We start from the raw sequence: 15,142 nt of genomic DNA, 5'->3' as shown, positions 1-15,142 counted from the left end.
CTCTTTCCGTTCTTTTGCAGGCGTTTGTCCGGTGCTGTGCTCGGCGCATGGCCACTACGGCGGCGGCGTCTGCCACTGCGAGGACGGCTGGAAGGGGGCCGAGTGTGACATTCCGGTGGGCGAGTGCGAAGTCCCCAACTGCTCCAGCCACGGACGTTGCATCGAGGGCGAGTGCCACTGCGAGCGCGGCTGGAAGGGACCGTATTGCGATCAACGTAAGTGTCAAGGCCCAGGCCTCTTCTCTTCTCTCCTCACCCCCATTCCGTTCTGTTCTGTTCTGCTGACTTGGCATAAAAATGCTAAAATTATTTATTTGCCTTGTTTGAGTTCTATCTCTCTCCGGCCTTCGGTCGCTGGTCTCCGGCCTCCAGTCTCCATTTTTGTGTCCTGCGTCCTACGTCGTGGGCCATGTTGACACTGCCCGATAAGGGGCGCCACCACCGGGCAGGAATGGGGAGACGACGGGACGACCAAAGTGGATGCCAAAATATTTCAGTTATTATGCCGACTTCCCTGCGCCTCTCTCCTCTTTCCTCCCGCCAAGCTTTGTGCTTGCCTTAAATTGACAAAGCGAGAGAGGGAGAGGGGCAAAGAAATGCCAACCATTTTTCAGGCTTTCATTGGAAAGGGGGGAGGGAGGAGGGAGGTGGAGACCGGAGACTCCGCTCTCTCCCCACACGAGCCAGATGTCTTTGAATTAGCCAGGAGAGGACAGGCCAGGACAGGCCAGGCGTCGGTCGGTTGAAATTTAAAGAGTTCCACGAGAACGAAAAACAATCTGTTGAATAATTCGCAAGAGAAACAGAAAACACATTGGAAAATCATTTGCAGAAGACGCACAAATGTGGAAAGAAAAGACGACGAGAAAGCCAGTGACTGTGACTCGGCCGGGAAGTATCCTTCAAAGCAAAAGTCTATTGCTGTGGAGGAAGGAATCGAACGTATGCCTCAAGCTTGAAATAGTTTACCAGGCGGACTGACAGGCGGACAGAAAGATTGGCAGTTCAGGGGGACAGCCAGTGCCGGGCCACGAGTAGTGGGTGGACTATAATCCTTATAAAGTACATGTCCATAAAGCTACGCTCCTCCTTCGTCCGTTACTTACGTGGCCATAAAAACAATGCACACCGGCACTCTGGCACTCTGCCGCTCGGCCTCGTGGGTTGTAAAACAAACAACAACAAAATGCGAATAAAATATGCAACATGCAACAATACATGGCTCCGAAATGCCGCCATTGCCTTGCCACCATTTTGTATATGTTTACTGTGACCTCTCACCCGCTGTGCCACCCAGCCACCCGTCTCACGGGTGAATAACGGACCCCGTGGCATACGAAAACAAACAGGGGCAAACAACAAACAGAATCCGAAACAGAAACGGGAACAGAAACAGAAACAGAAGCCGAAAAAGTAAAAGAAAGAAGGAACCAGAGACAGAGGTGGAGAAAGGAAAGGAGAGGAGAGGAAAAGGAAAGGGAAAAAACGTTGAGCAAACATAAAACGTATAAAATCGAATTTATATGTCGAGAGCATATTTCTCATACACTCATGCACGGGGGAGGGGCCGCCGAAGGGGCGAACTTTTAGGCAACCGCGCCACATGGGGCATGGGGCATGGGGCATCGAGCATGGGGCACGGCGCATGGAGCTTGGGGCACGACACACAACACACAACAACGAAGGAGCCAACAAAAAATTGCAACAACTGCGCAAAATTACCAACTTGAACTAAACTGGAATTTCATTTTAATGACCACTTTTGTACGTGTCTAACATACTAATCATGTCATATGTGTGTGTGTGTGTGTGTGTGTGTATCTGTGTTGACCAGGCCAAAAGAGAAGAAGAGAGAGAGGGAGTGCTGTAGGGAGCACAGAGGCCAAGTGGAGACCTTGATGGTGGCAAGCTTTTTGTTTGGCCAAGGCTGTCACGACTCATTCTTCATTCGTATTCCTCCCGAAGGAGTCACGGTGCACACTCCATAAATTATACGATACACTTAATAAGGATAATAGGCCAAGATACTGTGCTGTGATCATGTTTTAGGCTCGGAATTGAAATTAAAATTAAATATTTCTGCTAATTACCTCTTGCTCCTTTCAATGAAATGATCAAGGAGGGAAGGGGAGTCTCCTCGACGCTTTTCTCCATTTTGTTTCTCCTTGCAGCCAAGCTAATAACAAACGAATTTCACTCTAATCGAACTCCACTGTACTTGCGTGTGCGACTAACAAACGTTTTGTATTTTTTCTCTCCACCCGCTTCAAACAACCAATCAACCATCAACCAATCTGCCAATCTGCCAATCTACCCGAACCATTCCCGAACACGCACTCTGGACCCACTGGATGCACAGACGACTGCCTTGATCCGCTGTGCTCGGGGCACGGCACCTGTGTGGCCGGACAGTGCTACTGCAAGGCCGGGTGGCAGGGCGAGGACTGTGGCACGATTGATCAGCAGGTGTACCAGTGCCTGCCCGGCTGCTCGGAGCACGGAACCTACGACTTGGAGACGGGCCAGTGTGTGTGCGAGCGCCACTGGACGGGACCGGATTGTTCGCAAGGTAGGTGCACCCTTTGCCCTTTGTTCTTTGTTTCCCCTTGTCCTTTGACCCCACCCCCACCATCCATATGAAATAACAACAAGCATGGAGTTTTGCTGATGCTGTTCATTGTCGATAAAAAGTGCTTACAAATTACTACGCTCGTACCCTGCAACACTGGCAACCTGCCACCCAGCCACACTGCCACATGTTATGGAATAATTGTTTATTTGTGTGCTCGTGTGCTGGAAATGAATTGAATTGAATGTGCATTGTTTAAATGGCAAATGGAAAATGGAGAATGGAACGGAAATGGAAATGGAAAGTCCTCGAGCAAAGTCCGAAATGCATTTCGTTATCTTTGAGATGCAAATACCTGTTTTACAATAATTCGCCATGCCAAGATCCAGATTCCGATACCTATCGAAGCACCTCCAGGTCGTGGAGGTGGAGGTTCAGGAGAAGCTGGAGGCCAGCAATTACTTTCGAGATCTTGATTATGCCTCCCCCCCTTCACACACGAATGATCAACCGATGCTCTGGCTCTGGCGCTGCTCTGCTGATATGATGATGTTTTATGGACACAGCTAAACCCGAAATTAGGATGCAGGCGAGCCATAAAGCCGAAGCTTCCAATTAGGCAGGAGCCAGAATCAGAGCCCAAACGACGCACCGTTCCATAATCAGTTCAAGGAGAGAGACAGAGAGAGGAAAAGCGAGAAAAAGGAGCTGGAGCTGGAGCTGGACCTGGACCTAGATCGGGGGGTAATCTCAATAAAACAAGCAGCTTACGATGCCACAAATGGCCAAAGGACACGTCTGCCTCTCTCATTGGCACGCACTCCTAATTTGCTTACCTTTTTAGCACCAGCCATCCAGCCAGCCATCCAGCCAACCATCCAGCCAGCTATCCAGCCAGCCATCCAGCCAGCCAGCCATCCAGGTGTAGGTGGAGTGACGACTCTCTCCAGGCGTAATGAAGCAGAGCTTCATAAAAATTCATTATTTATTTAATACGCAGGTTTTTCCCGGCTCCAGCTTCACTTTCATCCTTAGCTGCTGCTCCTGCCATCCAACGCCCCTCTGGAGCTGCGAGGGAGAGGAAAATAAAATAAATTTACGCCTGCGACTGTTAAGAAGAGAACAAAAGTCATGAACCGCACACCCGCTTCACTCCGCTCCGCTCTCGAACATACCTCCGAACAGGATTATGAACTAAGCCATAAATCAAGCCACTGAACCAGGGAGCAGGGACAAAGCTGATGCCGTGCCGATGCCTACTCCTGAACCAATCGGTGAACGAATGAGACAGATTGAAGTCACAAAAGAGGTCATCGACGATAAGACCTCTGCTCTGATTGCACTATTTGGAATGCTAAAGAAACTAAGATTGCAATTTGGATCTGGATCGTGAATGATTTCAAATAGAATAGGAGTTTGGCTGCTATAAACGGATCCACACACTGGACCTGAAATGCATCTACATATGTATCTATCAGTTCAAGAACTAAAGCAATCCTCGACTGAGACCATGAACTAACGCACGAAACAACTCCTGAACCAGCAACGCAAGAGCGGCCCCAAGAGCAACCCTTAACCCAGTTAGTGGAACAAGTTGTGAGCGAACCAGTGAACCAATCCACTCTGGATTCATGCATTCACCATGAGCCCTTCGCATCTCCGTGGTGGCTGTACGGCTATGTGGGGGTAAATACGGGGGTGGCGTTGCGCAGATTGTTAGCAAAGTGTGCCACCACGTACATGTTACATTTATAATGTTGTTTTTATGGTTCAACCGTTGTACGCACCTCCTGCCACTCCAGTCCCCAGTCCCCAGTCCCCTGTCCTCAGTCCTCATTCCTGCTCTTCCTGCCACATTATGACCATGGCTGGTCCTGCTGGCTGCCGCAGAGAGCTTTAATGAATTTAAAGGCGCATATGGACAAATGTGCGGATGAACCCCGCAAGGAAAACAAACCGCAGACTTCGCATCTCTCCCTATCCTAAGAACTAGGTTCTGTATTGTGTATCCTCGTACCCTAATAGCTTATCTCCGCCTGTCTCCTTCACAGCTGTTTGCAGTCTGGACTGCGGGCGGAACGGGGTGTGCGAGTCCGGTAAGTGCCGCTGCAACACTGGATGGACGGGCAACCTCTGCGATCAGCTGCCCTGCGATGCTCGATGCTCGGAGCACGGCCAATGCAAGAACGGGACCTGCGTCTGTTCCCAAGGATGGAATGGCAGGCACTGCACCCTGCGTAAGTACAACAGAATATGTATCTATTTTGAAAATGCATCTCTAGGATGCATTCTACATATATTTAGTGTTAAGTCTAGTGGGCTCATCGAAATCATGGGCACACTGCCGGTGGGGAGATTTCCTTCGCCATCCGCCGACGGTCAATCGATTAGCACATAGAATCCCTGCCAAGCGGCAGTGCCACTGCCACTGCCACCGCCAGTGGCAGAAACCGCAGCCGCTGCTGTTGCAGCAACATTGTCGCCTCCTGTCGCAGCGCGGCTGTCCAAAGCCAGCCAAAAAAAAAAAACAGCACCAGAAGCAGTAACAACTTTGTGGTGGCTGTTGCAAGTGCCACTTCCCACTGCCACAGCCCTTTGCCTCTCCCTTATCCACAGTCGCGGTCCCGGTCCCTGTCCCAGTCCTAGTGCCTTATCCCCCAGCACCAGCTCCAACCCCAGCTCCAGCCCCAGCCGCTGTACCTCTCCTCTCCCTTATCCCCTGTCAATGTTGCTGCTGTCGTGCTTTTTATCAATTCCTTCTTTCTTTTTTCGGGTTTGCTTTTTGTAGCTTGGCGCTGGCGCTGGCTCTGGCGCTGGCGCTGGCTCTGTCCCTGGTTCTGGTTCTGGCATTGGGGCTTTCTGAGGAGTCGATGCACCCAAAGTATTTTGTACATGTTTACGCCATTTGCCGTCGCCGAGCCGCCCACTGCCGTGACACCATCGCTGGCTTGGTCCCGTTCCTGTTCCCTGACTTCGACTCCTATCGTGCCTTTCCAATGGAAGTGCGTTTGACAGTTTTGCCGCCATGACTTAACCATGTTGTTTGGGGCCAAGGAACAGGAGGCAAAAAACAGGCAGCACAAAGCAGAAGCAGCAGCAGCAGCAGCAGCAGCAGCAGCATGGACAGGGACAAGGGCAGAGGCAGAGGCAGAGGCACTTGGCAGCAATGCACCATGATGATAAGTAGCTATCGATTGACAGTGATTAAAACTTTTAAAACAAACAGTCATGTTGCAAAAACATCCACAACCGCAACAACCCGGAACGTGTGGCGCCTCGTCCTCACCCGCCGCCGGCTCAGGCATGCATGTAATGCCATTACATCTCTCTCTCTCTGTCTCTGTCTCTGTCCCTGTCCCTGTGTGTGACTGTCTGTCTGTCTCTTTCTGGCGATCAACATTTCGTTGACGTGTGCAAAACCAATAAAACTTCCGACGTCATTCCAGTCAGACCCAATCTTGGCTCTCGACTAGCCCTCGCCCTCCCTCTCTCCCACTCTCACGGCAAGGGCTTTCAATCGATTTAAGTGTTGCAGGCCACATGGGAGGGGGCGGGGCAGGGCGGGGGTTTTGGGCTTTCCGATGGGGCACGATGGCTGAGGGGCTGAGACGTGCGAGTCACGCTTGCACGGGCTCAAAGTGCCACCCAAATACACTAATACGAGTACATGCATACGACTGGCTCTACCTCTCGTACTCGTATTCGTACGTATATCCATGTCTGCGGTGCTGAATGTATTTTTAGAAAGTACTTAACGACTTTCCCCCCTGAGATAGTACATATAAGAGGAGTGTGTGTGTGTACGCCTTTATGCCGCCCTTTGTTACACATGGAGTGAGTCGAGATTAGACCTTTCAACTGAACTGTATCGAACTGCAGTCAGTCAACGACTTCAATGCGCCGGAGCTGATTGAATTCGAAACAGAGATTTCTGGCAAATTACGCGCCTCTGCCTGTGATAGGGAGTTCTTTCTGTAGCCATCCGCCAAGGGGAAGACATGGAAAACATAGCGATTAAGAAATGATAATTTTTTAGTCGAGTCTGGCAATCCTTCCAATTAAAGGATCCTTAAAGATGTTTGGATCTCATTTATATGTGGAGCAGCAAAGGCCGCTCAGACCTTCAACCATTGACATTCCAGCGAGTGCGCCACCCCTTTCCCCCACCTACGCCCAAAAATATGTACAATGTTCTGCCCTACGTGGTTTTTTTTTATTATTTTTTGTTTCTGCAGTTTATGTTGCTTTACGCTCCCTGTGATTTTATTATGGATTGCAAAACATGTGTCGGCCTGTGTCGCGTTGGCCAGATTACAACATTTTTCAATGGCCAGACATAAAAAGCGAGGGATTTGTCCGCCAAAAGTGATAAAATAGGACAGCAGAGGCAGGCGTCAGGATAGGCAGGAGGCAGGAAGGGTGCAAACAATCAAAAGAAAAACAGAGACATGGGGCTGAGCCGGAATCAACTGTGAACAATCTCAGGGAGGACCCAGAGACAGAGACATAGGGATGGAACCAAGCCCGCAGAATAAACAAAGACTGTGTGGGCTGTTTCAGAGAACAGGAGAACATTCTGTAGAAGATAGATATATCGGGGAAAAGCTGAGTGACAGGCATAGATCGATGATAGGCGCTCCTTCCCGTTCCCTGCTGTAACGGTTAATTATCCATTGGATAATCTATGGGTTTTTTTTACCAAGAAATTAACTTAGAGAACCTTCCTCTATAAGGTATCACTCTTTGCCATCACTCATCTTTGGATATCTACCACCTATCCATCTTAGTTTCTAAATATTTTTCGCAAAGAAATTTCCCTTGGGGAATTGGGTTTCCCTGAAGTTCGTGTTCGTCTCTAAGCCAGTCAGCATTTGACAGATTTCTCTGAAGGTGGAGGTCGGGCCCAAGCTGTCTGAGGAGGGGGGCTGGACGGGCCGGGCCGGGCCGGGTTTCAATATTTGCAACAACACTTGATGTTATTGCCAATATGTGTGCACAAACACGCACTCAGGACTCGGGACTCGGGACTCAGGACTCTGGCTAAGGGACTCGTAAACAGGAAGGCAGTAACAGGCAAGGAAGTCATTTTATGCGCCGCAAACTTTTTAACTTAACGGAAGCTGGGTTAGCAGGGCTCTATAGGGACCGCTCCACCAGTAGCGGTGCCAATGCCAATGCCAATGCCAGTACCGTACCTCATTTTGCAAATGACACATGTCAAGTGACATTAACTTTGCGTCAAATGCTATCGTGGCACAAACAAATAAAGCCCAAACGAAGAAGGGTAAGGGCAAACGAGTGGAAGGAGCTGGGGAGCGGAGGAGAAGGGAAAATCATCTATCGTTAGGTTACGTTTCGTTGGGTTTTTATGTTTGTCGAACATTTCGTTGAGTGTTCGCTGATGATGATGCCGCCAAAGGTTAACTTTGCTTTTCTTTCTATCCTTTGCTCCGCAGAGAGAGAGAAAGAGAGAGGGAGTGGGCAAACATTAAAATTATTTTTATATTCATGATGTTGACAATGGGGTGGAACGTGGAGGTGGTATGCTGGATGGATTGGGCGATTGTGGATTGGTGGAGTGTTCTCATTCAATTTGAAGCCCCACTCGATCTTCTGGAGGTGTGCTCTTTATTAAACCGAAACACAAGTTCCACACTGGAATACAAAGTGGAGGCTTATAATAATATGGGGGCTATATAATTATCCCTAGTGGGATATTGACGCAGCCGATGGGCGACTTAAATCAATCAAAAATCATTCATAATCCTCCCTTCCATCGACTCTTTAGCTGGCTGCGAGAACGGCTGCTCACGGCATGGACAGTGCACCCTGGAGAACGGCGAGTACCGATGCGACTGCATTGAGGGATGGGCTGGCAGCGACTGCTCGATAGCCCTGGAACTTAACTGCAAGGACAACATTGACAACGATGGCGGTAAGTGCGAGGAAAACTGAATGAACCCCCTCTCTTCTGCTACGACAGTCGTTCTATCCGTTCCCAGATGGGATGACCGACTGCTCGGACAGCGAGTGCTGTTCGCACCCGGCCTGCTCCGAGCACATCATGTGCCTCTCCTCGAACGATCCCGTGGAGGTGCTGCTCCGCAAGCAGCCGCCCTCGGTGACGGCCTCCTTCTACCAGCGCGTCAAGTTCCTGATCGAGGAGAACTCTGTGCAGTCGTACGCCCACATGGATGAGTACAGCGAAAAGTAAGTGGCCCACCTTATCGATAAGCTACCTGCAGCCTGCAGCCTGCAGCCTGCAGCCCCCAGGCTATACTATATATAGAGACCCCCCATTTATCCATATATCTCCATATACATATAAATATGTAGATATGGGTCTAATTCTTAGTGCGCAGTCTAGGCCCACAGGGCCACAGGGAAAGATATATAAATCGCATCTATCGAATGTAAATGCAGAGTAGCTCAAGGAGATCCTTGCTTTCCATTGAGCGACTCTCGAGTTTCCTTCCTGAGTTCGAATCTTTTGTTTCCGTTACCGTTACCGTTTCGATTTTGCGTTCGCTATGAGTTTTGTTGGTGAACCGGTTGCAGGCCGCGGCATTATTCATCTTCCACCTCGAATGAGGACGCATCTAGGACGATCTGCCCGGCCCGCAGCGAGTGAGAAATTTTACATTGGAATTTCGTTTGAACTATTTCCGTTTCCGTTTCGGTTCTGTGTGTATTCTTTAAGCTTTATGGGTGCAATGAAGAGAAAAAGCTCAAATTATTTCCGTACATGTATCTACGTAGATGTGTGCCTATATATATCCGTATCGAACACCATATCGATCTATATACACACACATGTACACATACTAAATGTTTTTACTTTATGCTTTTCACCACAAAAGTTTCCAAAACAGAAACCAAAAGAAAACAAAAACAGAAACAAAAAAAAAAAAGAAAAAGTAAAAGTTAATTTATTTTTACCAATTTTTCAACTAAATACACTTCAAGTAGTCTCAATCAATCAATCAATTAATCAATCAAATTCCAAGCAAAAAAAAAAATAAAAAAATAAAGAAAACAGCAAAAGAAATAAAAAATCTTAACCCATTCACATTCCCACAATCCCGTACGCCTCTCTCCCCTCAATGAGTCTATCATTTATGCGCTAAAAATATGTTCAAATGAAGAATGAAAACAAGACAAATTGTTGAATTTTTGGCCTTTTCTTTTCTCTTGTTCCTCTGAGTTCCGTTCCATTCAATTCCATTCTGTGCCTGTAATACTTTCGGTGACATTCCTGAGTTCCGTTTCGATTCTCTCGGTTTTCTCTGTTTTCTCCCAAAAAAGTAGAGCATTTTCCTAGTTTGAGCTTTTTCTTTTCTTGCCTGCCTGGGAATCAAGATCAGATCGAAGAAGAGCAGAATGATGAAAAGATGCTACAAGCCCGAGCCCAAAAAACAATCCCGAAAAAGGAAAAGAAATTCACAAAAATAGATTATTATTTAACCATTTAGTTGATTTTCTCTTGAGTTACGGAACTGAAATATAAGTGAGTGTCTCATTTCGATTTGATTCTTCGTTTCCATTTCAATTTCTGTAAGCCGCCTCATTTCTCTCATTATCTCAAAAGAAAACTCAGAACAATACGAGAAAAGCCAAACCAAAATCAAAAGCGAATATATAATGATAGCACTTCATTGAGTATGTGTGTTGTCTAGTGTTCTACCTCCTTGTGTTCGTCTTACCCAAAAAAAAAACAAACAACAAAAAAATAATAAAAGAAAACCTGAACAAAATGAAATGAAACTCTATAAAAGATGGAAATATAAGGCAAAAAAAAAAACAAAAAAAAACAAAAGCAAAAACGAGAAGTCCCAGACCCTACGATAAGTATATGTATGTATGATCACGGATCAAGGTCTTAGGTCTAACTCTAGCTGCGGTCGAAGACCCGGCTACCATTTTGGTAGTTTACTTTATATTTGATTTGCTTTCGTTTGGTTTCCTTAACCTTCAGATTACCACCGAAATATATGCTCCAGCTAGTGTATATATATATATCTATATCTATATAGTACTTGAATATTTAGCGTGTACTCTTTTGTTGTTGCCTTGATTTCGATTCCGATTTCGATTTCGATTTTTGTTACGATTACATCCTCCGCGAATACCTTCGCTGATGCCAAGACCGCAAAGAGGATTCCCAAAGAGAGGAGGAAAGATGAGCGATGAATCGATTTTGATTTACTTTCGACTTACTTTTTTTATGTTCATATCTTTCTGGTCAACGCGTGGTTTCCGTGTCAGTTTCAGTTTCAGTTTAACTTTCATTTTCGTTTCATTTCATTTCGTTTCGTGCATTAACCAACTAACCATACTAAAAACCAACCAAAGATGAAACCAAAACCCCAAAGATGTCTGCCGAACTCCGTCACCGTCACCGTCTCTGTCTTCGTCTCCGTATCCGTCTTCGTATTCGTCTTCGTCTCACCATCAGACTAAGTGTGTTTGTCAAATGTGTTTTTTGCGTTCCTTTCTTGTTGTGTCGTTTACTGTTCGTTTCCATTTCCGTTTCGTTTCGTTTGGTTCCGTTCCGTTCCGTTTCTTAACTCTTCTGTTCACTAAGCTATGAAAGTACAAATCTCAACTTTAGGTATGCTAAAAGTAAAAAAAAAGAAAAAAACAAAACAAAAAATACCAGAAAATTATTACAAATTCTTAAGCAATATCAAAGTTTGAACAATTCGTTAACGAAACGCATTTTTGTCTTTTAATTTCTTTTTTATTGTCCTGTCAATTACTTGTGTACTGTCCTACTCTGTTGCTGTGGCTCGATACCTTCATGTTGTGTGCTAAACCAAACCAAAAACCAAACAAAAAATCAAATCCAAATCAAATTTCAACACCAACCGAAATGCATTTCCCACATGCAAATCAATATCCAAATCAAAAAAAAAAATATCACAAAATACAAAAAAAAAAATCCTACGTTTTCTACCCGTGAATTTGTAGTCTCTTCTGGAGCTCGTTCACACCTTGGTAAGTCGAAAAAAATACAAATAAAAAACAAACAAAACAAAAAAAAACACTTGAGAATGAAAACAGGCGTAACCATTTGGGTTTCCCGAACAGAAAAGAAAAACCAAAACAAAATTCTTTGTTATAGTCGCATCTACCTCAGTTGATTCTGGATTTTATGTTACCCTCATCCAAACATCCAAACATCCAGCCAGCCATCCATCCATCCACAGAATGCATTTTGAACACGGCTTGTTTGTTCGATTTCAGTTCTCATACCGTAAAATGCATCCGAACCGCACACGAGACGTTTTTATTTGATCCCACAATATAAGATGTATATCGCATTACCGATCCTTCGATCCTTCGCCCTCCCGATCTCTCCCCATCAATTACAGCTAAAAGCAAGCCTTGGAATCCATCCTTCCACAGGAGAACCTCCAACACTTAGTGAAATGGATTCTCCAAGCTACAGCCACAGTTCACAGCTCAAGCTTTCAAAGAAAGAATCACCAAAAGGATTCCAAAACGATTCTATAATATTGGGAACTATGATCCCCCAAAATCCAATTGCGAAAGGACTTTACTTTACTTTGAGCTTTGAGTTATGCTCAACTTTTCACCGAAATCCTCCACAATACAATATTTCCAGGGCCAATGGTAGATGGTCCTTTACAGCTGTTGCAACTGTTGCAAGTGTTCGGCTGCCTTTCGGCTGTAATTACTTTTCAAATGCGCCAGATATGCAGAACAGTTCGCTCCCATCTCTGTCTCCATCTCCTGCACCGTTCCAGCTCGTTGCACTGCCCCTTGCTTGTCGTATAATGCCATTTTGTTGATTTTAAATTACATTTTAACATGCGAAAAAACAAAAAAAACGCAGCGTATAAAAAAGGGATCGAAAAGTCAACAAATCATTCATGTAAATATAACACGACAACAACACCAACAACAACAACAACAAAAAGTAGAGTAAAGACAAGAACAAAAAAACATGTATAATGGAAAATGCATTCATAATTTTGTACCTCACAGATACAAGCACACACACACACACTGAAACACGCACACACACACACACACACACACACAGATGCAACCACACGCGCACACTTGCATATCATGGATATATTTTTTGCATATTTATTTGTTAATTTCCATCGTTTTTGTGTTTTTTTTGTAGGGAAAAATGAGAATTGAAAATAACCGAATATCGATATATACGTATATATCCCCCCATATATATATATATATATGTATGCATATACCGTATATATATATATATATATATATATATATGTAATTGTATGTGTTATGTGTACCGTGTCTATATGTGTATTTAGTTTATTTCCGATTTGTGTTTTCCGTTCGCCAATCAACCAATCAACCAGTATTAACACTCATACTAATCCAGACCCCAACCCGAACCCCGAACCCCGGACCCCAAATCCCAAGCCCCAACCACCACCCAGAAACCATTCAGAGAACCTATTTATTCAGTTACTGCCCATCGTTTTTCCTCTATTCTACTCTACTCTATTCTCATTGATTTGGCATGTGAGCATTGCGAAATGACCTTTGGACCACTTTTCATTTGATTTCCTCGACGTTCTTCAGACACTCCACTCCAACACTATTTCTCTCTCTTTCCCTCTCTCTATCTCTACCTCAGTCACTGTCTCTCTCACTGTCTCTCTCCACTTACACCAGATCTTTTTTGAATTGTACGTTTATTTACGATTGTCATCCAAAGTTTAGCCCATCACTTTTCCACACTCTCTCTCTCTCTCGTTCTCTCTCTCAATGTTTATGTTTCCTTGTCCTTTTTGGTTCCATTTTTAGTTGAATTTTGATCAATGCTTTTTAAGGTAAAAATCTCATTAAATGTAAATCACTTACTTGGTTTTATTTATCGATTATCGATTAACGATTATCTGTTATCTGTTCATTTTTTGTTAACCAAACGAAAAATAAATTGAAAGAAATATGTATACAAAAACAGAAACCAGAAACCAGCAAACAGAAACCAGATACCAGATATCATAGAGCAAGTCCTGATTTGCTCGATCTACCAGTTAGGTGTTCCCCCCTCCAAAAACCAAAAAAGAACAAAAACCTCCCAGCAGATCAGCCTCTGACAGGAGGAAAAGCAGCAGAACCAATAACCAAAAGATATCCAATCAAAGTCTATATTTGTGCGAAAAATGCAAGTAAAACGAAAGAAAATATCTATCTATATCCTTATATGTTGTCCACCCGAAACAGAAACCAACAAATATAACAAAAAAAAGAGAAAAAAAAACAAAAAAAATATATGAAAAAATTAAAGAAGAAAAAATATGAAACGAATAAAAAACATCCCAACAAACCCCTAAACGTATCCCTAAATGTCCTAATTGTCTGCGTCTAAGCCATTTGTTTATATGTTTTCCAAATACAACAAAACTCGCCCACACAATCGCATAAACCCATCCATCCATCCATCCATCCATACATCCCACCGTCAACACAAAGAAATCTCCATTAAAGCTCTAACAAAAAACAAAACAAAAAAAATAGCTAAATAAAAGCACACAAAAAAATACAAAAAAAAAATATGATCAAAAAAACAAGAAGAAAAAAAATGAAAAAAGGAAGGAAGAAAAAAATTCTTTAAAAAACAATTCAGAATGCAAATTATTTCATCAAGTTTTGCGTTTCTTTTTTCGGTTTCTATATTTTAATTATTTAATTTTTTTCTACAAAATATCTTTGAACTGTCTATGCAAAAATGTGATATTTTTCACGGCTATTGGGCAAATGCGAAAAGCGTAAATTAAATTATGAGAAAACAGTAGAGGAAGGCCAACTTCGGCAAGCCGAAGCTTCGAACACCGTATTCCGTAGCCTTGTGGAATAGTACCCTACATATCCAGTGCTAGTCTTAATAGATTTTTGTGGCTTGATATACGGAAAACCCTTAGCTGAACTGTGGCCCATAATATATGTATGTACATACGCGTAGTGTTGCACCGATTCAAAAAGCTGCCGTAGCCTAGTGACTTAGTGACTGTCCTCTCGGTAAAGTTTGAACCCCCAACTAGAAGAGGGTATACAAATGTTAATGTTGAAAAAACAAATTCAATAACGTCCAACTAATACCCACTGAATTGAATAAATGAACAGGCTCAATGGGCTCCGAATTAATAAACTAATAGGCCCGACTAATTAAGTAACGCTTCAGTGGAGTCATTGACTAAAGACCACCGCCATCCATCTCTGGACTTTGCTCTGGCTTTAAATTGAAATCGCCTCTGGGAATAATCCTCCGGGATAGGAAAATCGACAAAAACCGACACCCTGCAGCACCCAGCAATCAGCATAGTGCGCTGTGCCCCCCTTTTGCTATACATACTACTTACCTTTCATCGGCTCTGGCGATAAAGTGAAAGCCAGCCATAATGATATAGGATGAAGCATAGCTTAAGTATAGATTTAGACATAGTTACAATGCTCTATTTAACTTTTTATTGCAGCGCACGGTAAATGTCTCCTCCTTTCAGCAGCTTGTTGTCCCTGTTGTCCCTTTTGTTCCTGTTGTCCTTGCAGTCCTTGAAAT

The 15,142-nt window shown here is 44.3% G+C and overlaps 1 protein-coding gene across 5 annotated transcripts in view; it reads left to right on the top strand.

Annotated features, from left to right (window-relative positions):
* The window catches only part of Ten-a (tenascin accessory), a 215,539-nt gene that overhangs the window by 167,415 nt on the left and 32,982 nt on the right, over positions 1–15,142 (top strand). For 3 of the 5 annotated variants that reach the window (XM_033383678.1, XM_033383682.1, XM_033383680.1), the window contains 6 exons: positions 21–215; positions 2,359–2,568; positions 4,620–4,805; positions 8,357–8,503; positions 8,571–8,778; positions 11,539–11,565. In XM_033383678.1, coding sequence (XP_033239569.1) covers positions 21–215; positions 2,359–2,568; positions 4,620–4,805; positions 8,357–8,503; positions 8,571–8,778; positions 11,539–11,565 — 973 coding nt within the window. The remainder of the gene's footprint in view (positions 1–20; positions 216–2,358; positions 2,569–4,619; positions 4,806–8,356; positions 8,504–8,570; positions 8,779–11,538; positions 11,566–15,142) is intronic. The other 2 variants (XM_033383679.1, XM_033383683.1) reach the window with 1 other exon arrangement.

The sequence above is a fragment of the Drosophila pseudoobscura genome, chromosome X, assembly GCF_009870125.1.
Source record: "Drosophila pseudoobscura strain MV-25-SWS-2005 chromosome X, UCI_Dpse_MV25, whole genome shotgun sequence".
NCBI lineage: Eukaryota > Metazoa > Arthropoda > Insecta > Diptera > Drosophilidae > Drosophila > Drosophila pseudoobscura.
The sequence above is the reverse complement of the archived record's forward strand: the minus strand, read 5'-3'. Positions and strand labels throughout refer to the sequence as shown.